This window comes from Lolium perenne, chromosome 5, assembly GCF_019359855.2.
Source record: "Lolium perenne isolate Kyuss_39 chromosome 5, Kyuss_2.0, whole genome shotgun sequence".
Taxonomy (NCBI): domain Eukaryota; kingdom Viridiplantae; phylum Streptophyta; class Magnoliopsida; order Poales; family Poaceae; genus Lolium; species Lolium perenne.
In genome coordinates this window covers 31,395,000-31,419,819 of record NC_067248.2, presented here as the reverse complement: position 1 = coordinate 31,419,819, position 24,820 = coordinate 31,395,000, and the positions used below count along the sequence as shown (strand labels likewise).

The following is a 24,820-nucleotide window of genomic DNA, read 5'->3' as shown; positions in this document are numbered from 1 at the left end:
TATTGATGTTGCATACTTTATTCCATGAAAATATGTCTTGGGTGTTGTCGCATACACATTTAAGAAATATCTAGCACAATTACTTATAGAAAATCGTTGAAATGTGGATGGCTTATTGAGTCCGCATCTTTGGCGTCCCTAGTATGGATCCATGAAGGAGCATAGGGAACCCATAAAGAAATAGAGGATCTAGAAGCATCGAGGCCCAAGAACATGACGTAAAGAGCAAGTCAAGGCACATCAAGTAGCCCACATTGACATAGGCTTATTTGTAACCGACCCAGATTAGACTTTAGGACCCGGTCTATCATATAAAGAACGAGAGAAGCCAATGGGGAGGGCACACTAAGATTAGTTCATAGCATGTAAACCCTAGGTCGATTCTATTAAACTCGGCGACTTTCGTGTTCTTCCATCAATAATAATCGGAACACCTTATTTGTCTAATCAGCTGACGAAACCACCAGGACACCTCTTCCCCTGAAACCCAACTCCATGACCATGGACATTGCCATATTTTGTTCACAACTTAGAGTACATTATTCGCAAAAATTAACTTAGAGTAAATTAGACATATCCAGGTTTACATTATACATACTTTGTTCACAAATTTCTTTTGGGGTAAATGAAACGTTTTTTATGACCTATATAAAATGACAAAAAAAATCTCCGTGGATAGTCATATCAGAGTACCAAAGTTGTATTTTTACACAACGCACAAAAATGTTCTTTTCCCCTGAACTTCGTGGACATACTTCCATCTTTTCAGAATTTTTTGATATCTCGAAATATATTTATTAGCCAATGGATTCATATGCATGTAGGAGCCAAAATGGATTTCCGATACAAATTACTCCTATCTTAATGTTTAATCAGGCTAAAATACAAGATCATTTCCACATAAGTGATTGAATATTCATCAGTTAGTTATGTTTCCGGATATCTGAAATGCGAGTTTGTGACCTTATATATATAAATGATGAAAAGAAACCAGTCAAAGCTTCTAGAATAGTAGCAGAAACAGATTAACACTCTTTCAAAGGGGCAATTCACAAAACAAAATTACCTACTACTCCGTACTACCATTTCACAGTTTTTTTACACACTCCAAGAACCTCCTCCTCCTGTGCGCACTTGGCGACCGAGCCCATAAAACCCGAGACGGAAAAAAAGGCAGAAAAATAATTCCCACCACTTCTCGGCTTCCGCTCCCTCGATCCAGCCAGCCATGGCGGCCTAGCCTGCGACCCCCGCTAGGGTTCCGCCGGCGCCGAGGCGCCTCCCGCCCTCCGCCGCGCTCCAGCTCCCGCCCCGTGGCAGCGGCGCCCGGATTGGTCGCCGGTGGCGGATGCTGCGCCATTCCGCGGGCCCGTAGCCGGATTTGGCCACGCCCCGCGGTTCGCTGTCCCTCTCGAGCTCCGGGAGGCCGGCGCGTGTTGGAGGCGGCGCCCGGATGAAGGGAGTGGAGGTGGAGGTCTGGTCGCCGTGGTGCTTCCTCGTCTGGTCTTGAGCGGGCGCGAGCAATGGCGATTCGAGGGGGCGACTGGTCGCGGTTCTCGGTGAGCGGGGAGCTGTGCCTTCGCAAGCCGCGCTACTTCTGCTTCCTGGGTTGATGCGCTCGGTCCGGCCGCCTCCCTCGGTTTCTCCGTGCTCAGAGTAATCCGGCTCGAAGCATCCAGCTGTGCCCGTCGCCTGTGCTGCTTTGCTGATTTTCTCCTGTTCCTGTGGGGAAGATTGGATCGGTGAGCGGGCGATTCTCTGTCCCGATTGACGGGTCGCGGGTGTGCGTGGGATTTGGCGCCCTGAGGTCGGCGATGGCGAGGATTTGCCTCAACGGCTCCGGCTTCGGTTAGCAGCTGCTGCTTCACAGCAAAGGGGGAAAGCAAGTGTGTGGGAGGAATCAGCGGCAGAAGATGGAGGAGCTATTGTTGAGGAGGAAGGCTGCTTTGCTGCTGGGAGCATGATGCCCCTCTGAGGAGCTGTTGCTGGTGTCTTGTGGCGAGTTCGGTGTTCTTGGCGCCCCCGTTGGTTGTTCGCCTGAGATTATTTCTCTCCATGTCCGAGATGCCGCAGTCCCAGCCGGAAAATGATGGTATACACGCTTCAGCTGTTTCGGCTCACAACCTCTGCTTCTACCTGCTTTGTTTGTTGCACTATAGATTGTGAAATGTTCTGATTTGTTGGGATTGAAATGCTAGACAAGTTCAATTTTGGCTTATGTTGTTTGTGCATGATAATCGCGTCCTCTATCTGGAGATAAGTGAATTGGAAAATCTAGACTTATCTGAGTCACTTATTTCCGGAGGGAGGGAGTACATACTTGCATCTCTCTTGCACAGCACAATGCTTGCATTGCTTGGTTCCATTCATTAATCCCATGTTATGTCATTATTGTTGATAAGTACTTACTAAGTCTCCCCCTTGTGACTTCTTGTCTGTGCCAGTACAAATAGTTGCTTCACATGAACTTTGCTTCCTGGTGGTTTCTGTTCGGCTCATGTGTGCTTGGCACTTTTCAGGGGAACAAAGGTGCCTGAACTCGGAGCTGTGGCATGCATGCGCTGGGCCCCTTGTGTCTCTGCCCGTGGTTGGGAGCCGGGTCATCTATTTTCCACAAGGCCACAGTGAGCAGGTCGGCAGGTTTATTAGTCTGTACCACCGATATCTTCCTTGAATAAGCTGGAAATCTGTTTATATTATTTCTAAAGAAGGAGGATAAAATATAGTCTCTTCCTGTGCCCTTAGTGCTCAGGTAGTTCTTATTTATTTGTCTAATGCAGCACATAAACATCATAGAACTGGCGATTATACTGAGACATTGCTTTAGTGAAATATAAAGGATGTCATTATATGAAGAATCAGTTTTGCTGCGTGGTTTTTATCCAATCACAGTTTTCTAAAGTGACCTTAGTACAGTTTTAGAAGTGTTTTTTTTTTTCGTGTTGTGTAGGTTGCCGCATCAACTAATAAGGAGGTTGATGCTCAAATCCCTAACTATCCAAACCTCCCGCCTCAGTTGATCTGCCAGCTTCATAATGTCACCATGCATGTAAGTTCACACTTCACACATCAAAAGAGTGTCATCATTCTCCCCCAAAAAATAGGGGGTCATCATGTAGTTTCTTAAGAGGATCCCTGAAATGATTTTTTAATGCTAACGTAGGCTGACGTGGAGACTGATGAAGTTTATGCCCAAATGACTCTGCAGCCGTTGAGCCCGGTATTTAAGTACTTTCCTCTGCTGTTGTAGCCTGAATTCAGATACCAGGTTGTAGGTTAAACTGTTAAATTATCACAATAATTATGTTTTCATCATGTGGTTCCAATGGCAGGAAGAACAAAAGGAGCCTTTTCTTCCAATTGAGTTGGGTGCTGGTAGCAAGCAGCCAACTAATTACTTCTGCAAGACATTGACTGCAAGTGATACGAGCACACACGGTGGCTTCTCTGTCCCCCGCCGTTCTGCTGAGAAAGTCTTCCCGCCATTGGTTTGTCTTCACAAAATGTTGCATTAAAATTTAGTTTCTTTTGCTCAATGCATTTATAAGAGCTGGTGATATTTTTTCATTTTAAATTTGACACGATCAATTCTCTACAGGATTTTTCGCTGCAGCCTCCATGCCAGGAGCTGATCGCAAGGGATCTGCATGATAACGAATGGAAATTTCGCCACATATTCCGCGGTATGTATGCAAACTATTTGCAGGACATGCATTTGGCGATTATGTTCTGTTGTTGAACAAGTATTCAGTAAGAGTCCTAAAAAGGACAATAAAAAGTATGTTCTGCTACTTTTAGATGAGAAGGTTCTAGCCTTCTTTTGGTCCCTAGAATTGTTCATTTCTCTCTGCCAGCAAAGGCTGTTAGTGTGTTCTTGCTTGGTTAGGAAATTGCTCTGTAAAATGTTTCAATGGCTATATCCTTCACCTATTGTAGTTCCTATCTTGCAAAGTTATTGATTCATTGAATTCTGTTCTGGTATATCTTGGACTCTTAGTTGGTTCTCTTAGCCTTTGCACTTGGTATGCAGGTCAGCCAAAAAGGCATCTCCTGACTACAGGTTGGAGTGTCTTTGTAAGTGCAAAAAGGCTAGTAGCAGGGGATTCTGTTATATTCATCTGGTACCGGCTACTTTACTTTATAACCCAGTTTATGCTTTTACCCTGGCTGCTGTGTGTGTTACACTAAATACTTTTCCATGTTTGCCAGGAATGATAATAACCAACTTCTCTTGGGGATTCGTCATGCGACTCGTCCTCAGACGATTATGCCATCTTCTGTGCTATCAAGTGATAGCATGCATATAGGCCTTCTTGCAGCAGCAGCTCATGCTGCAGCCACAAACAGCCGTTTCACTATTTTTTATAACCCGCGGTATATTCTTTACAATCCCAACTCAACAAATATATTGCCTTCTACACGTAACTAACATTTGACATCTTTTTTTTATCAGGTCTAGCCCTTCTGAATTTATCATTCCCCTGGCCAAGTATGTTAAATCTGTTTACCACACACGTGTGTCTGTTGGAATGAGGTTTAGAATGCTTTTTGAGACGGAGGAGTCAAGTGTCAGACGGTAAGTTGAAATTTGAAACCGAGTAACACCATGAATTCTATGATCTGAAAGTTGTTTGTTCTTTCAGATACATGGGTACAATTACAACGATAGGCGATCTTGACTCGGTGCGTTGGCCAAATTCACATTGGCGTTCCGTGAAGGTAATGTGTCGTGATTTCAGAATACTTGCTGTTCTTTTGTTTCATTATTCACTGGGACTTGTCAAATCTATTGCCACATGCCACATGCTCCATGGTTTGTTTTCTGAGAACTAATCATCAACGATAATTGCCTTAATTTTGGTCTGTAATATTATAGGTTGGCTGGGATGAGTCCACTGCTGGTGAGAAACAACCGAGAGTTTCACTCTGGGAAATTGAGCCATTGACCACTTTTCCGATGTATCCAACTGCCTTTCCTTTAAGACTGAAGCGTCCATGGGCTTCAGGGCTGCCGTCTATGCATGGCATGTTCAATGGTAGGCTGATCCATGTCAGGAATACCAGTATATATGGTTCCTGCAAAAAAAAAGTCTTTCTTAATCGATTTCTGTTCTATATCTATATGCAGGTGTCAACAATGATGATTTTGCTCATTATTCTTCTCTCATGTGGCTTGGAGATGGGGATAGAGGGACTCAGTCGTTGAACTTCCAGGGTCTTGGAGCGTCACCATGGCTACAGCCACGGACTGATACTCCATTGCTGGGTCTTAAGCCAGATACATACCAGCAAATGGCTGCAGCAGCACTGGAAGAAATTAGAGCTGGGGATCCTTCGAAACAGTCTTCAGCTCTCTTGCAATTCCAACAGACTCAGAATCTGAACGGTGGGTTGAATTCTGTGTATGCCAATCATGTTCTACAGCAGATGCAGTATCAAACTCAGCAGTCATCCATACAAACTGTTCAGCACGGCCATAATCAGTACAGTGGTAACTCTGGATTCCTTCAAAGTCAGCTGCAGCAGCTGCATTTGCACAACCCTCAACAACTGCAAAAGCAGCAAGAATTGCTGCCGCAGCAGCAAAGCCATCAGGTTATGCGACAACAATCTCATCAGGAGATGCAACAGCAGCTTTCATCTAGTTGTCATCATATTTCTGATGTAGATTCTAGCATGTCTGGTTCAGAAACTGGTTCACAGTCACAATCTCCATTCTACCAGCAGAACCTCTTAGAAGGAAACAATGATCCTTCATTGCATCTGCACAATGGTTTCCGTAACTTATCTGGCCAAGATGCTTCGAACCTTGTTAGTTTGCCTCGAAGTGACCAATTAATGTCACCAGATGGATGGCCTTCAAAGAGGTTGGCTTCGGAACCCCTTGGTCATATTGAATCTCGGTCAGTGCAACCCAAGCTTGAGAACATAAATCACCAGACAAATATATCCCACTTTGCTGGAACCCTGGCATCACAGTCAGCAAGAGACATGTCCAGTGTCCAGGCTTATGGCTCGAATGTTGAAAACCAGCTGTTTTCATCATCATTTGCACTCCAGGACGGCATGGCAAGCGCCAGGGGTGGCAGCGGCAGCGGAATGGTTTCTATGGCCATACCTTTGTTGAGGTATGGTGGCGAAGATTTACCACCCGCAGACACCTTAGCAACTTCCAGTTGTTTAGGAGAATCAGGAGCCTTCAGTTCTCTTGATAATGTTTGTGGTGTAAACCCATCACAAGGTGAAACCTTTGTGAAGGTATGTGTTTCCCACGAATGTGTTATATCCCTTTAATTTCTTCAATTCATATTGTTCCACCGACTCTCAACTTTGGAAACAATAATAATATTTAGTTGACATTCTTCCACTGTGTCGGTCTGATGATTTAGAGGAAAAAAATTCATTTTAGTAGCTGATTCCAACGAATCAGTCAATTACTTAAAGTGCTATATGGAATTTTAGGTTACCAAGGAGTGCATTTTCATGACCTTGTTTCCCTACAAACTCTTACCAGCGCATCCATCTTTGTTATGCGTAATTCTTCTGCATAGACTGGCTAATTCCTTCAATTATTGTTTTGACAGGTTTACAAATCAGGGTCCCCTGGAAGGTCGCTCAATATCACTAAATTCAGCAGCTACTACGAGCTGCGTAGTGAGCTCGAGCATCTGTTTGGCCTTGAAGGCCAACTGGAGGACCCTGTAAGATCAGGCTGGCAGCTTGTATTCGTCGACCGAGAAAACGACATTCTTCTCGTCGGCGACGACCCATGGCAGTAAGGGACCTAGAAAACCTGTCTTTGAGTTGTATTTACCCGTACACTATACTTTTAGAATGTCCATTCATGCATAACAACTTCTAATGCCATGCTTTCCCAGGGAGTTTGTGAATAGCGTGTGGTGCATAAAGATACTGTCACCACAGGAGGTGCAGCAGATGGTCCGCAACGGAGAAGGACTTCTATCTGCACCTGGAGCAAGGATGATGCAGGGGGATTCCTTCGACGGTTATTCTGGGAGCCACGACTTGCAGAATCTCACCGGCAGCATCGCCTCTGTACCACCTCTGGACTACTGAAACGAAGACTCAAATCCAGAGCTAAACCAGCACTCAGGACCCATAGGATCACCGAATCGCTGTGATGTCCTGCATTCCCTGTGCTCGTTTCACCCATTCCTCTCTTCACCAGGAACTTGTTAGTCAATAATATAGTTAGATGATGCATGGCATCAGTCTGACCATGGATAGTATGTTGTATGATAGCTACTTCAGCTCCGTAATTGCCTGTAAGCTCTGAAGGGCAGTAAAGAACCAGCATCATGAGTGGAGGCAGTTACTGAATATCCTCGAACTGGCGTCGCCTTGCTATTCCAGCGTTGAATCAACGTCCAAGTCACCTCATCAAGCTCCTCTCCGGACGGCTCCAGAATGTTAAGCCGCCTTGTGCTGACCTGGGTCGGCTGAAGAAGATGGACAGAAACTGAACTGTGAAAGTAAACTCACTGCCGCAGCGCCTCTTCTCAAAACTCGTCGACCACGTCTGCAGCAACTCTCGATTCTGCTTTGATGGAGGTGAACGGCATACATGCAGAAGATACGATGCCGATCTCCCGATGTTGCTGCCAACATCATCTCCGGCCTCTCCATGGATGAGATGCAGGCCCTCGTCGGAGACGATCTAGAATCGCCCTCGGGTCGTCCCTAACTGCACCCAGTTTTTCTCGCTAATCCTCTAACATCGTCAAAACAATGGTTGTTTGACATGATGGCGTCTTTACCACGTGACGATTTTGCAAAGGTTGAAGTCACACTGGGGCTATTTGGTAGGCGCAGCGGAAGATAATTCACAAACATGAGTACCAAAGACCTTTATGAACACATCTATTCACTGAGAGCTATCCCAGAGATCTGTCCATTACGACCTCAAGTACACCCGAAGTGTATCCCTCCGGGGCTGGGTAGTGGGTTGTGTGTAACTCAATGGCGATGCAGCGATCACCAAGGATGTGTTCGGTTTGAGAACCGGAGGGGACAGAACGGAATGGTTCCATTCCGAAGTCAGCGGACGGTTCCATTCCATTCCATTCCGGTGTTCGGTAGGGCTAAAATGAGCTGGAATGGAACGGTCCCCTAATTTAGGATTAGCAATTTAATTAGCAATAATTTAAAATTAGCAATCAAATTAGCACTAATCTAGTAATCAAATCGGAGAAGAAGAGGGCAAATCGGCCCGCTGCGTCTGCTCGCCTCCGGCCGGCCGCCGCCTCTGCTCGCCGGCCGCCGTGCTTGGAGGAGTGCGGCCATGGCGGCGAGCTCGGTGTTGACCTTGGAGGAGTGCGGGAGAGGAGCCACCTCGCATGGCCACCGTCCTGGCCGCCGCGCTGCTCCAAGGTCGCCGCCACCGCGCATGGCCATCACCGCTGCCGCGCGTGGCTGCATGAGATGTATGGCGGCAAGCACGGAGGAGGAGATGGACGGCGCCGGCGCCGGCGTTGACCTTAGAGAAGAACCATGGGAGAGAGAGGGGATGGAGATTACATGAGGGAGCGCGCGAGAGGGATTAGTTTCGGCATTAGCGAGCCGTTTCTCGAGATCCGGCCGATTCGGCTGGACGAGGCCGTTCCGCATATTAAAGGAATATTCTCTTTCGAGGAATCACTTCGTTCGTTCCGTTTCTTTGCCAAACCGAACATGAGTACAGGCTTCAGGTGCGGAACGGTTCCGTCTCATTCCTCCGGATTCTGGAACCGAACACACCCCAAGAACACACCCCAAGTCTCATCTAGGCGGAGCGGTGGGTGTGATCTGTCGGAGCAAGAATGGAGAGTTTCTGGGAGCGTCGAGCCTCACCGTCCAAGGCGTAGCAAGGTGTTCCGACGCCCGCCAGATGTTCGATGGAAGACCCAAGCCGCGGCAGCACCGAGTCAAGGTCTGCACCCGTCACAACGACGGCACCAGCGGTGCACACGGACACCGTCGACGACATCGTCCCTGTGCTTGTTGCAGCTGCATCAAGTGATGGAACCCTCGATGGCCAAGCCATCAGCGGAGTTGCATCGATGCCTGCCACCTGTTCGATGGTTTGCCTGCCTAGGCACCCAGTGGCCGTTCCAGTGCTGTTTGTGTCCTCGCCATCGACTCCGGCTGAGTGCAGCCTCGACACCATGGCCGTAACATGTGTGTTCTCGTTAGTTCTCATGCCAGCAGATTTCGTGCCTATTGTTCAGTTGCTGCAACTCTACAACGCTAGTGAGCTCACCGTAGCACAAGCAATGTCCCGGTACATCGTCGCCTTCTTTCATGGGTGTTCATGTAGATGGAGACGAGACACAGCCCCTGCCATGGCCATCGTTCAAGGAAGCTAACGGTGTAGTCTCCACTGAAATCACTCTCGATGATGATGGCGGAGGGTGTTGCGCTCCCGCCACCGACAACTCTGCCAATGCCATTGCCTTCTCAGTGCTGTCCGTCCTCCAACATAATGGCCGGGTACCCAGGATGACTACGCCATCCACCACGACATCCAACCAGGCGCATTGCATCACTGCTGTGTTGTTTCCTGCACCTTCATCAGAGGCTAGCATCATATTGCAAGTGGTGGGTTCCTTTGAGGATGGCAATGCTGCAGCATATCTGAACCTCCATGCCATGTGCATTGAATTGGTGGGCAAAAATGAGCAACCAAATTATATTACCGCAGATTCTTGTGTTGGTCTAGTGTATTGTTCAGATACCAGGCTCTTTCAGTTCGTACAGTACCTTGTCCCACCACAGCTCTACGCCATCCACCATGGCATCCAACCAACCGTATTGCCGGTTAAAGTCATGTTGCAAATCTTGCACATCATGGGTACTGTCCAAGCTTCTCTAGTGCAAGTGAAAGTTTAGTCTTGGAGGGCGAGAAGCTGGAGCTTAACAACTGGGTTTCGGATCGCAATAGGGATGGGATGGGATGGTCCCTATTTTTGTTGTGTTTGGTTGCAAAGTTATGAGGATGGGACCATCCCCACGAGGGAATATTCCTTGAAAATCCTGAACCAACCGATACCTCAAAATCGGCCGAACCTCTCCATCCACTTTTTTCTAACAACGTGGACCGCTGCCTAATATCTCTTCCTCGTATCTAATCGCTCCGCCGCTGAGTTCGCCTTTCTTGCCGCTGAGCTCGGCCCGACCACCTGAAGTCTCCCTCCCTCCAAAAAGTCTCTTCCACCCCCGCCCGTCGGGAGCTCCCTGACGTTCGCCCACCCATCCTTTGGCCCCAAGACCGGCCGCCACCCATGGATTGTGCGGCTCCATCTTGTGCATCGTCCAGAACCAGAGTCACTGGAGACGACGCCGTCGCAGATGCGGATGGGCCTGCGCGTGGGGCTCTGGCGCTTCTCTTCTGGGCCGCCGGGGTGGCGTCGGCGTCGCGGCGCTATGCTCCTGTCCACGTCCCTCATCCCGTCCAAGATCGGCCACCACCCAGACCGTCAATGGAAGTCCCTGTCGATGGCCGGCTCTGGGAAATTGGACCTTCCTTTATCTGTCTAATTTGGAGCTAATTGAGATTGACGACTCTAAGATAATTGGTGTTAGCTAATCTAAGCTAATTGCAGCTTGTCCTAACCGCATCCGATCCCTTCAAACCAAACAAACGCTAAAAGGTGGACCATTCAAGATCCCATCCCATCCCTATGGATCCATCCCATCTCATTGATACGTCCAATTTGCATCACTATTTTATATCATAATTTGCTGTTATTCATTGATATATTTCATATTTGGAGATAATACTTATATTATTTCATCTATTTTGCATGTTTCATGATTATTGGAGGATCGCGCACCGGAGTCAGGATTCTGCTGGAAAAAGCGCCGTCAGAATGCAATATTTCGGAAGATCAACAGTTGACGGAAATTATATGAAAAATCCTATTTTTCCAGAAGACGAAGGGAGCCAGAAGTGGGAGCCGAGGGGACCCGAGGTGGGCCCACCCCATAGGCCGGCGCGGCCCAAGGCCTGCCCGCGCCGCCCTGTGAGGAGGGGGCCCACAGCCCCCTCTCGCCTCCTTTTCTTCGCGTACGCCTTCGTCCCGAAAACCTAAGCTCCAGGGGTACATCGCGAAGAGCCACAGCCGCCTCTGCGGGGCGGAGAACACCAGAGAGAAAAGAACTCTCCGGCAGGCTGAGATCCGCCGGGGAAATTCCCTCCCGGAGGGGGAAATCGACGCCATCGTCACCGTCATCGAGCTGGACATCATCTCCATCACCATCATCATCATCTTCATCATCATCACCGCCGTCTCCACCGCTGCACGCCGTCACCGCTGTAACAATTTGGGTTTGACCTTGATTGTTTGATAGGGGAAACTCTCCCGGTGTTGATTTCTACTTGTTATTGATGCTATTGAGTGAAACCATTGAACCAAAGTTTATGTTCAGATTGTTATTCATCATCATATCACCTCTGATCATGTTCCATATGATGTCTCATGAGTAGTTCGTTTAGTTCTTGAGGACATGGGTGAAGTCTAAATGTTAGTAGTGAAGTATGGTTGAGTAATATTCTATGTTATGATATTTAAGTTGTGGTGTTATTCTTCTAGTGGTGTCGTGTGAACGTCGACTACACGACACTTCACCTTTATGGGCCTAGGGGAATGCATCTTGTACTCGTTTGCCAATTGCGGGGTTGCCGGAGTGACAGAAACCTGAGCCCCCGTTGGTATATCGATGCAGGAGGGATAGCAGGATCTCGTAGTTTAAGGCTGTGGTTAGATTTATCTTAATTACTTTCTTGTAGTTGCGGATGCTTGCAAGGGGTATAATCACAAGTATGTATTAGTCCTAGGAAGGGCGGTACATTAGCATAGGTTCACCCACACAACACTTATCAAAACAATGAAGATTAATTAGTCGTATGTAGCGAAAGCACTAGACTAAAATCCCGTGTGTCCTCGAGAACGTTTGGTTATTATAAGTAAACAAACCGGCTTGTCCTTTGTGCTAAAAAGGATTGGGCCACTCGCTGCAATTATTACTCTCGCACTTTACTTACTCGAACTTTATTCATCTGTTACATCAAAACCCCCTGAATACTTGTATGTGAGCATTTACAGTGAATCCTTCATCGAAACTGCTTGTCAACACCTTCTGCTCCTCGTTGGGATCGACATTCTTACTTATCGAAGATACTACGATACACCCCCTATACTTGTGGGTCATCAAGACTATTTTCTGGCGCCGTTGCCGGGGAGTGAAGCGCTATTGGTAAGTGGAATTGGTAAGGGAAATTTCTACTGTTTGTGCTGATTTTATTTCTGCCTCGCTATAATTCATTATGGAGAGATCTTCTCTTGAGTGTTTATTTGGGAAATCTACTACTACTGCAAAGGTAGTGGATGAGGCGCCAGGTAAGGAAGAAATACCATACAAAATACCTATGAAAATTATTGAACGTGTAGTGGATAACCGTTATACAGGGGATGGAACTGTCCACCCAGGAGATCATTTACTGTTCTTACATGAATTATGCGGTTTATTCAAGTGTGCAGGTATTGCTATGGATGAAGTGAGGAAGAAACTATTCTCTATATCGCTGTCTGGTAAAGCGGCGCATTGGTATAAATTACTGGATAATGGGGATTCTCTTGAATGGAATGATATTGTGCCCTGGTTTTATTCTAAGTTCTATCCTCCAAGTGAGATTCACAAAGATCGGAATCGCATATATAATTTTTGGCCTCATGAAGGAGAGAGTATTGCCCAAGCGTGGGGAGATTGAAGTCTTTAATGCTCAAATGCCCCATTCATGAGCTTCCTGGTAATATTATTATTGATAATTTCTATGCAAGACTTTCTTTTCAAGACAAGACCTTGCTGGATACTTCTTGTTACGGATCATTTACACGCAACAAGGAAGAGTTTAAAAGGGACCTTCTTAATCGGATCCAAGAAAATACTGAAGGATGGGAGAACGACAAGGATAGAGAATCAGGTATAAATTATGATTATAAATGCATTGAAGCTTTTATGGATACTGATAAATTTCGTAATATGAGTGCTACTTATGGTCTTGATTCTCAAGTTGCTGCAAATCTTTATAAAGCTTTTGCTTCTCATTATGAATTGCCTAAGAAGAACTTTGATAAGTATCATGAACCGTATAAAGATAAAATTGATTCGTCTATAAATAAATGTGTTGTAGTGGAAACTGTTGATCATGTTATTCCTGAAGCTTATATTGAAAAAACTCCTTTCCCTGCTAAAATGAAGGAGTACTCTGTTATAAATAGTGCGGTTCATAAAAGTGAAAAGAAACCTATTGAACCTGAAGAACAAATAAAAGTTGAAACTGCTGTTGCAATTATTAAAGATCTTGTGACTGAAAATGTGGAGGATGGTCATATTATTTTCTGTGAAGATGCCTCTAATATTGTTTCACATCCTAATAAGTCCAAGCAAGCTAGTGTTCCTATGCTATCTGTTAGAATTGGTGATCATTGTTATTATGGTTTATGTAATATTGGTGCAAGTATTAGTGCTATTCCTTATGAGCTTTACACGGAGATTATGCACGAAATTGGTTCTTGTGAACTTGAAGATATTGATGTGGTTATTCGGCTGGCTAATAGATAAACTATCTCTCCAATTGGTATCGTTCGAGATGTGGAAGTTCTATGTGGTAAGATTAAATATCCTCCGACTTTTTGGTACTTGGTTCTCACGCTACTAAATATTGTCGTATCATTTTTGTTAGACCTTTTTTAAATACTTGTGGAGCTATTATAGATTGCAAGAAAGAGAAAATTTTGACTAAATTTGCTGGTGAATCTTATGAGTTTAACTTCTCTAAATTTACCAAAACTCCTTATAAAATTGATTCGCCTAATAGTGATTTTAAAGTTGAACAGTGTGCATCTATTGCTCTTGCTCCTAGTAATCCTTTGCAGCAACATTTGGAGAATAGTGAGAGTGAAGCTTTTAGGGAAGAAAGAGATGAGCTTGATGAAATTTTCCTTCGTCAACCTATTCTTAAGCATGATTTACCGGTGGAAGATCTGGGTAGAACACCACCACCAAAGGAAGATCCTGTCTTTGATTTAAAACCATTGCCTGATAATCTTAAATATGCTCATATTGATGATAAGAAAATATATCCTGTTATTATTAGTTCTAAGCTTTTAGAGTTTGAAGAAGAAAGGTTATTGGAAATACTGAAGAAACACCGAGGTGCTATTGGCTACACTCTTGATGACTTGAAGGGGATTTCTCCCTCTATTTGCCAACACGCCATTAATATGGCAGATGATGCGAAGCTCGTTGTTGAACCTCAGCGTCGTCTAATTCCTAAGATGAAGGATGTGGTAAGAAATGAGGTATTAAGACTCCTTGAAGCTAGTATTATATATCCTATTGCCGATAGTAGATGGGTTAGTCCTGCATTGTGTTCCTAAGAAAGGAGGAATGACTGTTGTGCCTAATGATAATGATGAGCTCATACCTCAAAGAGTAGTTGTAGGGTATAGAATGTGCATTGATTATCGAAAAGTTAATAAGGTTACTAAGAAAGATCATTACCCTTTGCCTTTTATTGATCAAATGTTAGAAAGGTTATCTAAAAATACTCATTTTTGCTTTCTTGATGGTTATTCGGGTTTTCACAAATTGTCATAAAACTAAAGATCAAGAGAAAACCACTTTCACTTGTCCCTATGGAACTTATGCTTATAGGCGTATGCCTTTGGTTTATGTAATGCTCCTGCTACTTTTCAAAGATGCATGTCTGCTATTTTTCATGGCTTTTGTGAGAGTATTGTAGAGGTATTCATGGACGATTTTTCCGTCTATGGAAATTCTTTTGATAATTGCTTGCGGAACCTTGATAAAGTTTTGCAGAGATGTGAAGAAACTAACCTTGTTCTTAATTGGGAGAAATGCCACTTTATGGTTAATGAAGGAATTGTATTGGGGCATAAAATTTCCGAGAGAGGTATTGAAGTTGATAGAGCTAAAGTTGAAGCCATTGAGAAGATGCCCTATCCTAGGGATGTTAAAGGTATTCGTAGTGTTCTTGGTCATGCTGGGTTTTATAGGAGGTTTATTAAAGACTTCTCCAAGATTTCAAAGCCTCTTACTAATCTTCTTCAAAAAGATGTACCTTTTGTTTTTGATGATGATTGTAAGGAAGCTTTTGAAACTCTAAAGAAAGCTTTAACAACTGCCCCTATAGTTGAACCTCCTGATTGGAACTTACCAGTTGAAATTATGTGTGATGCTAGTGATTTTGCTGTAGGCGCTGTTCTTGGACAACGAGTAGATAAAAAACTGAATGTTATTCATTATGCTAGTAAAACTCTTGATGCTGCTCAAAGAAATTATGCTACTACTGAAAAAGAATTGTTAGCTGTAGTCTTTGCTTGTGATAAGTTTAGATCTTATATCGTTGATTCAAAAGTTACTATTCATACTGATCATGCTGCAATCAGATACCTTATGCAAAAGAAAGATGCTAAGCCAAGGCTTATTAGATGGGTACTTCTGTTGCAAGAATTTGATTTACATATTGTAGATAGGAAAGGTGCTGATAATCCTGTTCTTTGATAATTTGTCTAGATTGGAAAATATTGCTTATGATCCTGCTTCGTTAATGATAGTTTTCCAAATGAACAATTGGCTGTAATAAAGATGATCTCGCGAGAAAGACCTTGGAATGCTGATTATGCTAACTTTATTGTTTCCAAGTACTTGCCTCCAACCTTTTCAGCTTTCAAAGAAAGGAGGAAATTCTTTTATGACTTGAGGCATTATTTTTGGGATGACCCACACTTATATAAAGAAGGAGTGGATGGTATTCTGCGAAGATGTGTTCCCGAATATGAGCAACAAGAGATATTGAGTAAATGTCATGGTAGTGTTTATGGAGGACATCACGCCGGAGATAGAACCGCGCAAAAGGTTCTACAATCAGGTTTTTATTGGCCAACTCTCTTCAAAGATGCAAGGAAGTTTATTTTATCTTGTGATGAATGTCAAAGGGTTGGTAATATCTCCAGACGCAATGAAATGCCTATGAATTATACTCTTGTTATTGAACCATTTGATTGTTGGGGATTTGACTTCATGGGACCTTTTCCCTCTTCAGAAGGTAACACTCATATACTTGTTGCTGTTGATTATGTTACTAAATGGGTGGAAGCCATACCTACAAAAAGTGCTGATGGTGAGACCTCTTTAAGAATGCTTTTAGACATTATTTTTCCTAGATTTGGAGTTCCTAAATATATTATGACAGATGGAGGTTCTCATTTTATTCATGGTGGTTTTAGAAAAACTCTTGCTAAATATGGTATTAATCATAGAATTGCTTCCGCTTATCATCCTCAAACTAGTGGGCAAGTAGAACTATCAAATAGAGAAATTAAATCTATCTTGCAAAAGACTGTTAATAAAACTAGAAAGAATTTGGCTAGTAAATTGAAGGAAGCACTATGGGCTTATAGAACTGCTTATAAAAACCCCATGGGAATGTCACCTTATAAAATGGTTTATGGAAAAGCTTGTCATTTACCTTTAGAACTAGAGCACAAAGCTTATTGGGCTGTTAGAGAACTAAACAAAGATCCTAAACTAGCCGGTAATAAGAGGTTGCTGCAATTAAGTTCTCTAGATGAATGGAGAAGTGAAGCTTATGAAAATGCTAAACTCTTTAAAGAGAAAGTTAAGAAATGGCATGATAGAAGGATTATCAAAAGAGAGTTTAATATTGGGGATAAAGTCCTATTGTATCGGTCTCGTCTCAGATTCTTTGCAGGGAAATTACTCTCGAAATGGGAAGGGCCATATGTTGTTGAGGAGGTGTATCGTTCAGGAGCAATTAAAATTAGTTCTCTCCAAGGCAATGCCACGCAAATGGTGAATGGACAAAGACTCAAGCATTATATCTCAGGTGATTCTTATAATGTAGATGTTGATGTTATTCGAGTGGAAACACCAGAGGCTTTCATCAAAGGTCAAATTGACAGTTCGCCAGAACTCGACTTTGAATAGGTAACAGTACAGGTAATAAAAAGTTCGCGATTTACTTTCCGAACAATGTTTTTGCTGTTTTTGGAAAATATGAAAAATTACGAGATCGAAACGGAGTGGAGGAGACGCACGAGGGCGTGCCCCCATAGGCCGGCGCGGCCAGGCCTTGGCCCGCGCCGCCCTATGAGCTGGCCGCCTCGTCGCCCCTTTCCGACTCCGGTTCGACCTGGTACTTTCCTTATGACATAAAAATTCCTGCTATATAATCCCCCGGACCCCTGGAGGTCCGTATATCGTTTTCTCGACGTGTTTTGTTTCGAGCTGTTTCTGCCAGGATCTATTTTCAATCTAGGAGCACCATGGCCTCCAACAATAAGGGCAAGGGGCTTTCGGATGAAGATATTCAAGATCCCGAGTGGAAAGAGGTGGACGAGAGCGTCAAGAAAGAAGATGAAGAAGAAGTGGAGGAAGACTCGTGCGCATACCCGCGTGCTACCGTCGCAAGCATCAAAGTGGTGGATAACCCTTTTAGTGCAAACAGGAGCGCAAGAATTCGCACCGGAGGAAGGGTTCCACGTCATTACCTAGCTCCAAAGACATCTTCTTCAGGCACTTACCATCCCTTCCGCAATCTAATCTACAATAATCAAATTGAAAGGACTCCCAAGGCAGCATTGCCTAGCAATTGGGATATAGATCGTTCTAACACTGCAGGAAGGACGAAGCCTGAAGCTGAAGGGTGAGGAAATAACTCCAAGAATTGGGACTCGCCGTCGGACATACTTCTTAATCGCGTCGAGCACAATTCGGAGATGATCCGCAACCTCATGTACAAGATTGATGAGCTTCAGGAGCTTGTGGAGAAGCTTGTCGGGAATTCATCACCACCATCGCCAAAGGAGTAATTCATCATCGGTATTGGCATCCCCTTGGTTTGTTCCAAGATTGGGGGAGTGCCGCGGTATCACATCATCACTACCTTTTACTTTTTACTATCAAGTAGTGTCATATCATGAGTAGGGAAGTTATCATATAAGATGGGTTGCAGTGTGGAAGTATCTCTCCTTTAGTCGGTTGTCTATGTATCCCTTGGTGTGAGTTATCGTTATGAAATATTAATGAGAAGTCTCATCATTTACATATTGCACACCTTATTTTAGTTTGGAATTTCTATTATATGATTGATCTTGATTTTAGTATTGGTACCACTTTGGGAGCATTGAGTAAATCTATTTGGTTTTGGCAAACTTAGCATTGGTCAATAGCAACAACACCTTGAGGTTTAAGTAGAAAAGAGAATATATATAGTTGTTTCATTGTCTTCCTTTCTTGTTAGCTCATAGCTTATTATTCTGAAGTTAAAATTGTTTGTGCTTACAAGAAAGATGCATGATTGTTTCTATCACATGTATATTCGTTTGTTTCCCTCAACTTTTGTGCTTGCTAATTAACCTTGCTAGCCAAAGACCTGTACTGAGAGGGAATGCTTCTCGTGCATCCAAACGTCAACCCAAACCTATGCCATTTGTGTCCACCATATCTACCTACTTCATGATATTTCCTGCCATCCCAAGTAAATACTTCGTGTGCTACCTTTAAACAATTCAAAATTTATCATCTATTATTTGTGTCAATGTTTTATGGCTCATGAGGAAGTATGTGGTGTTTTATCTTTCAATCTTGTTGGGCAACTTTCACCAATGGACTAGTGGCTTCATCCACTTATCCAATAATTTTGCAAAAAGAGCTGGCAATGGGGTTCCCAGCCCCGATTAATTAACTTTCATGATACTACAAATAGACACTCCTCCATGGTATGTGATTGTTGGACGGCACCCGAGGATTCGGTTAGCCATGGCTTGAGAAAGCAAAGGTTGGGAGGAGTGTCATCTAAATAAAACTAAAATAAAAAGGCACTCCTTCATGGTATGAGATTGTTGGCAGGCACCCGAGGATTCGGTTAGCCATGGTTTGTGAAAGTAAGGTTGGAAGGGGTGCCACCCAAAATGAAAATGTCTTAATGGGAGCCGCTCTTCGAGAGTTTGTCTGGCAAGGGGGTTAGAGTACCCGCTACCAGTCGTTGACAACAACAAACACTTCTCAAAATATTACTTTTATTCTCTTTATATGATTTCAAAACTGAAAAAGCTCTACCACACGATTTAATCCCTGCTTCCCTCTGCGAAGGGCCTGTCTTTTACTTTATGTTGAGTCAGTAAACCTATTTCCCTCCATCTCAAGCAAGCATTTGAGTTGTTGTGATCAAACCATTATATTGTGATTTACTTCATCATGTCTTTTACTCTTCCTTGTTTAGTACAAGTTTTATCTGAATGAATATAGTTTTGAAATTTATCAATGATCATTATGATTGAGTATGCAAGATGAGCCATATAAACTTTAACATGAGAGCGCTGCTCGATAGATAAGAATAACCTATTAATTGTTCTCTGACCAAGAACGAAGTTTGCCATCACCAACTATGATTTTTTATGCACCTTTATTTGTGATTACCTTATACTTGTTTCAAGTTGAGTTATATGAGGAAGTTGTTCACTAGAATGTCTTGTGTGAATGAATATGATGCTTCTTGTCCGTATTTGATTTATCGACTCTTCACTCCATAAACAAGTGGTCCTGTTTACCGAGTTCAGTTTCGCTTGGGGACAAGCGAAGTCTAAGCTTGGGGGGGAGTTGATACGTCCAATTTGCATCACTATTTTATATCATAATTTTCTGTTATTCATTGATATATTTCATATTTGGAGATAATACTTATGTTATTTCATCTATTTTGCATGTTTCATGATTATTGGAGGATCGCGCACCGAGTCGGGATTCTCGCCGGAAAAAGCGTCGTCGAGAATGCAATATTTCGGAAGATCAACAGTTGACGGAAATTATATGAAAAATCCTATTTTTCCAGAAGACGAAGGGAGCCAGAAGTGGGAGCCGAGGGGACCCGAGGTGGGCCCACCCCATAGGCCGGCGCGGCCCAAGGCCTGGCCGCGCCGCCCTGTGAGGAGGGGGCCCACAACCCCCTCTCGCCTCCTTTTCTTCGCGTACGCCTTCGTCCCGAAAACCTAAGCTCCAGGGGTACTTCGCGAAGAGCCATAGCCGCCTCTGCGGGGCGGAGAACACCAGAGAGAAAAGAACTCTCCGGCAGGCTGAGATCCGCCGGGGAAATTCCCTCCCGGAGGGGGAAATCGACGCCATCGTCACCGTCATCGAGCTGGACATCATCTCCGTCACCATCATCATCATCTTCATCATCATCACCGCCGTCTCCACCGCTGCACGCCGTCACCGCTGTAACAATTTGGGTTTGACCTTGATTGTTTGATAGGGGAAACTCTCCCGGTGTTGATTTCTACTTGTTATTGATGCTATTGAGTGAAACCATTGAACCAAGGTTTATGTTCAGATTGTTATTCATCATCATATCACCTCTGATCATGTTCCATATGATGTCTCGTGAGTAGTTCGTTTAGTTCTTGAGGACATGGGTGAAGTCTAAATGTTAGTAGTGAAGTATGGTTGAGTAATATTCAATGTTATGATATTTAAGTTGTGGTGTTATTCTTCTAGTGGTGTCGTGTGAACGTCGACTACACGACACTTCACCTTTATGGGCCTAGGTGAATGCATCTTGTACTCGTTTGCCAATTGCGGGGTTGCCGGAGTGACAGAAACCTGAGCCCCCGTTGGTATATCGATGCAGGAGGGATAGCAGGATCTCAGAGTTTAAGGCTGTGGTTAGATTTATCTTAATTACTTTCTTGTAGTTGCGGATGCTTGCAAGGGGTATAATCACAAGTATGTATTAGTCCTAGGAAGGGCGGTACATTAGCATAGGTTCACCCACACAACACTTATCAAAACAATGAAGATTAATTAGCCGTATGTAGCGAAAGCACTAGACTAAAATCCCGTGTGTCCTCGAGAACGTTTGGTTATTATAAGTAAACAAACCGGCTTGTCCTTTGTGCTAAAAAGGATTGGGCCACTCGCTGCAATTATTACTCTCGCACTTTTACTTACTCGTACTTTATTCATCTGTTACATCAAAACCCCCTGAATACTTGTCTGTGAGCATTTACAGTGAATCCTTCATCAAAACTGCTTGTCAACACCTTCTGCTCCTCGTTGGGATCGACATTCTTACTTATCGAAGATACTACGATACACCCCCTATACTTGTGGGTCATCACCCATCCCTATGGATCCACCAACCAAACGCACACTTACGCGGTGGTGCAGTACACTGATCAACATTTTGTTGGGATATAAACTGGATTTCACTGATCACCGACACTTGGTTAAAACATGTATGTCGAAAGGTCTGGGTAACCCGGAGTTAATTAACAAGAGGTGTAGTCCTTAGCATTCAAGAAAATGAGGCAACACTTACTTATAGGAGGTCAAACTCATGCCACATAGATATCTTTATACATGAGATACTTGGTACCCCATCCTTATTATTATGTTGAAGGTTTAGCACATGCATTTCCTGCTTACTTTCTTGAGTTCAAGAGTCAAAAGAAATATTCCTGAAAAAAAGAGAAGACACAAAGTCTTCCAACAATTCCATAGGATTTTCTCAAGCATGATTTATGATTCATAAGTACTTGTCATTCATGTTACTTACAATGCTATTTACTTTTATGCATGCTATGTAGAATGTAAGAGTTATCACTTTATGAGTTCATATTACTTGTTGTTATTCATTATTGATTGATTTAACCTTGTGATACTTTGCATGATTATTTAGAAGCTATATATTATAAACTCCAAAGTTCATGTTAGTTTTATCACCTTCATGCCCGGGACGAGCATAAGTTAAGCTTGAAGATGTTGAGGCATGTAAAATGCATACATGAACTTTGTCCTATATCATACTGAATTCCCGCATATTTGCAACATATATGATTATAATACCATGTTTTACATTGATTTACGGGGATTTACCAATGATCCCATTTATTTGGTTTATAACCTTGCAGAACAGGAAAACCCTGTTTCGCGTATTTTTCACTTTCAGGGACCTATACGGAGTTAAATTGACCTGAGATATTTGGAGCATTATTTTTTCATCGGGAGGAACACAATGGAATTTTGAAGCACACCTGGAGAGGCCTGAGAGCCAAACGAGGCCAGGTGGCGCGGCCAGACTTCTAGGCCGCGCCACCCACCCCCGTTCAACCCTCGAGCGTCTGTTTGCCCTAATTCTTTCGCGAGCCAACATATTTTTCCCTAAAGATCACTATATATATGGCCCCGAAGAGTTCTCGGGAGGAGAGCGCCGCAGAAAGACAGAAACACCAAGACAGAGGCTGCTGCAGAGAAGATTGGAAGGGGAAACTCTGTCGAGATCACCGCCAGAGGGATCTCCACCTTCTCCAACATCTTCATCATCATCACCATGATCAAGAGGGAGTAGTCCACCTCTGGACTACGGATTTGTGGCAGTAGCTTGATCTATTTCTCTCATGTTCTTCATAGTACTTAGTGCCATATGAGCTGCCTATCATGATTATGGCCATATTTGTAATACCCATGTGGTGGATCCTTATTCTATGATATTGTTTTATGAGATCTGATCTTATTATATTTGTGAGATGTATTGATAGATGCATACTATGTACCCCGTTCTTAAGTTTATGTTCTGATCCAAAATCTATGCAAGAGCGTGTGTGGGGTGATGTGTGTGTTAGATGGAGTAGCAGGGTTTTAGTGATTGGAGAGTGAGAATATGTTCAAGAGATATTTTTGGTTTTGCCTATCTTTTGCTACCTTATTAGGGATAAAGTGAATGCATGTGTAATGTTCATCATGTGACAGTAATGATGATCTTGTTTGTTTAAGGTAGCATATTTGATATTTAAATTTCATGTCAAAGTACTTATTGCTATGCTCTGTTAATTCTTAATATAAGATTGATGAAGTTTCATTCTTGTGGAGCATAAGAGAGGTGTGTCGTTGCATCATATCTATGTTAGGACGTGATGCCTATATTAAATCCGAACTTACATATAATATTATTTGTACCTTCATATCTCATTGATGAATTGTTTTTTGTCCACCACAACTTTACAAGAGAATAGTAAAGTGAACCCATGAACCCGGGTCCAATTTTTATCATAAGAAACACCTTTATATTGCATTTACATTGTTTTCTACTTGCTGCACTATTTTATTCCGAAAATACAAAAATACTTATCTTTCTTATTTGCATCCAAATCACCAAAAACAATCAACCTTTTTACAGTTTTTACTTTGTTGTTTAATCTAGTTTAATTTCTACTTGTGTTATTTACTTACGTGAAACCTTGTGCTTGACAACCACACGGTGAAGTGCTTGACAACCACACGGTGAAGTTGGGGACACAATGCATTTATTTTACTGGCAGGATTGCTTGAAGAAGAGAGAAAATAATACTCTTCCATCCAGTTCCCCGAGAGTACGATATAAACCCTCGAGTCACCCTTGTGGGGAAGATACTCCCTTGATACAACACTCTGCACTTGAAGTCCCAACGTATCAAGATCTTTTTGGCTTAGTTTCTGTGGAATCATCAAGCCCGTCAACCGCTATCAGCATAGTGCCAGCGGGGAAGGCGAGGCAAGCCGTGCCAGAGACAGCAAGCCACACTCGGGCGGGCCGCACACGGGCAGTGCATGGGCGGGCGTCCCAAGGCCATGCAACCAATCGTCATGATTGACGTGTGCCTGTTCTGGATCAGCGATAGAACATGCAATATCATCTGTATCCAGTAGTTCAAGCCGAGCGCCTCGCCCCACACCTACACCATGGTTAGCAAGAAGCTAAGGAGTGTGTGCGGCATCAACAAATTGGTCAGAATGTAAAGGAGATGAAGAAATTTGTGGAGTGGAGGAGTTGGTCGGTATATAATCACGGTTGGTCGGGATATGGAGGCACTTGTAGCTCTTGCAAAGAGAGCTATAGCCTAGGAAGACACATTGCTTGGATCAAAACTTAAGCTTTCTTTTATTATATGGGTCTCGTATATGAGATCAACATGCACAACCAAAAACCTTAAAGAATGTGTAGCCTGGAGTTTCACCAAATAGATGCTCAATTGGAGTTTGCCTAGAGATAACATGACTAGGTAGGCGATTAGTGAGAAAGCATGCGGTGGAAAAAAGCATCACTCCAAAATCTAAAAAAAACAGAGGTATATGAAAGTAAGGTTAACCCTGTTTCAACAGTGTGCCATTGTTTTGTTTTAGCAGTACCATTTTGTTGATGAGTATGAGGACAGAAAATCCGATGCGAGATACCAATATCAGAAAAGAATTTATTTAAGCGATGGTACTGGCCTCCCCCAATCGGATTGCACATGTAAGATCTTTCTACCCAAAAGTCGTTCAACATGTTGTTGAAACTGAAGAAAAATTCAGAACACATCATTTTTATGTTTGAGAAGGTAAACCCAAGTAAAGCGACTATATGAATCAACAAAACTGACATAAAACTGATGTCCACTAACAGAGTTTTGGGCAAGACCCCATACATATGAATAAATAATCTCTAGAGGTGCAATAGTAATACGAGTAGAAAGAGAAAATGGCAACTGAATGACTCTTGCCTTATTGACAGGCATCACAAATTATAGCTTTATTTACTAACACTGAGAAAAGGTCAAAACAATGTAAAATATGCTGAATTGTGGGAGTGGCTGGGTGATCTAAGCCCGAATGCCACTGATCACGAGACACCTTGATACTGTTGAAAACCTACTTGATGGATGACACATCGAGATTATAAAGACCGCCACAACATCTC

The 24,820-nt window shown here is 43.4% G+C and overlaps 1 protein-coding gene across 1 annotated transcript; it reads left to right on the top strand.

Annotated features, from left to right (window-relative positions):
* Window positions 1-1,121: 1,121 nt before the first annotated feature.
* Window positions 1,122-7,339, top strand: LOC127298622 (auxin response factor 25). Its single transcript, XM_051328463.2, has 14 exons — window positions 1,122-2,092; window positions 2,520-2,632; window positions 2,951-3,049; window positions 3,164-3,220; window positions 3,333-3,488; window positions 3,599-3,683; window positions 4,031-4,121; window positions 4,210-4,374; window positions 4,454-4,576; window positions 4,644-4,719; window positions 4,877-5,036; window positions 5,129-6,258; window positions 6,585-6,775; window positions 6,879-7,339. The coding sequence occupies exons 1-14, from the start codon at window positions 2,056-2,058 to the stop codon at window positions 7,075-7,077; spliced, it is 2,682 nt and encodes an 893-aa protein (XP_051184423.1). The 5' UTR covers window positions 1,122-2,055; the 3' UTR covers window positions 7,078-7,339.
* The last annotated feature ends 17,481 nt before the right edge of the window (window positions 7,340-24,820 follow it).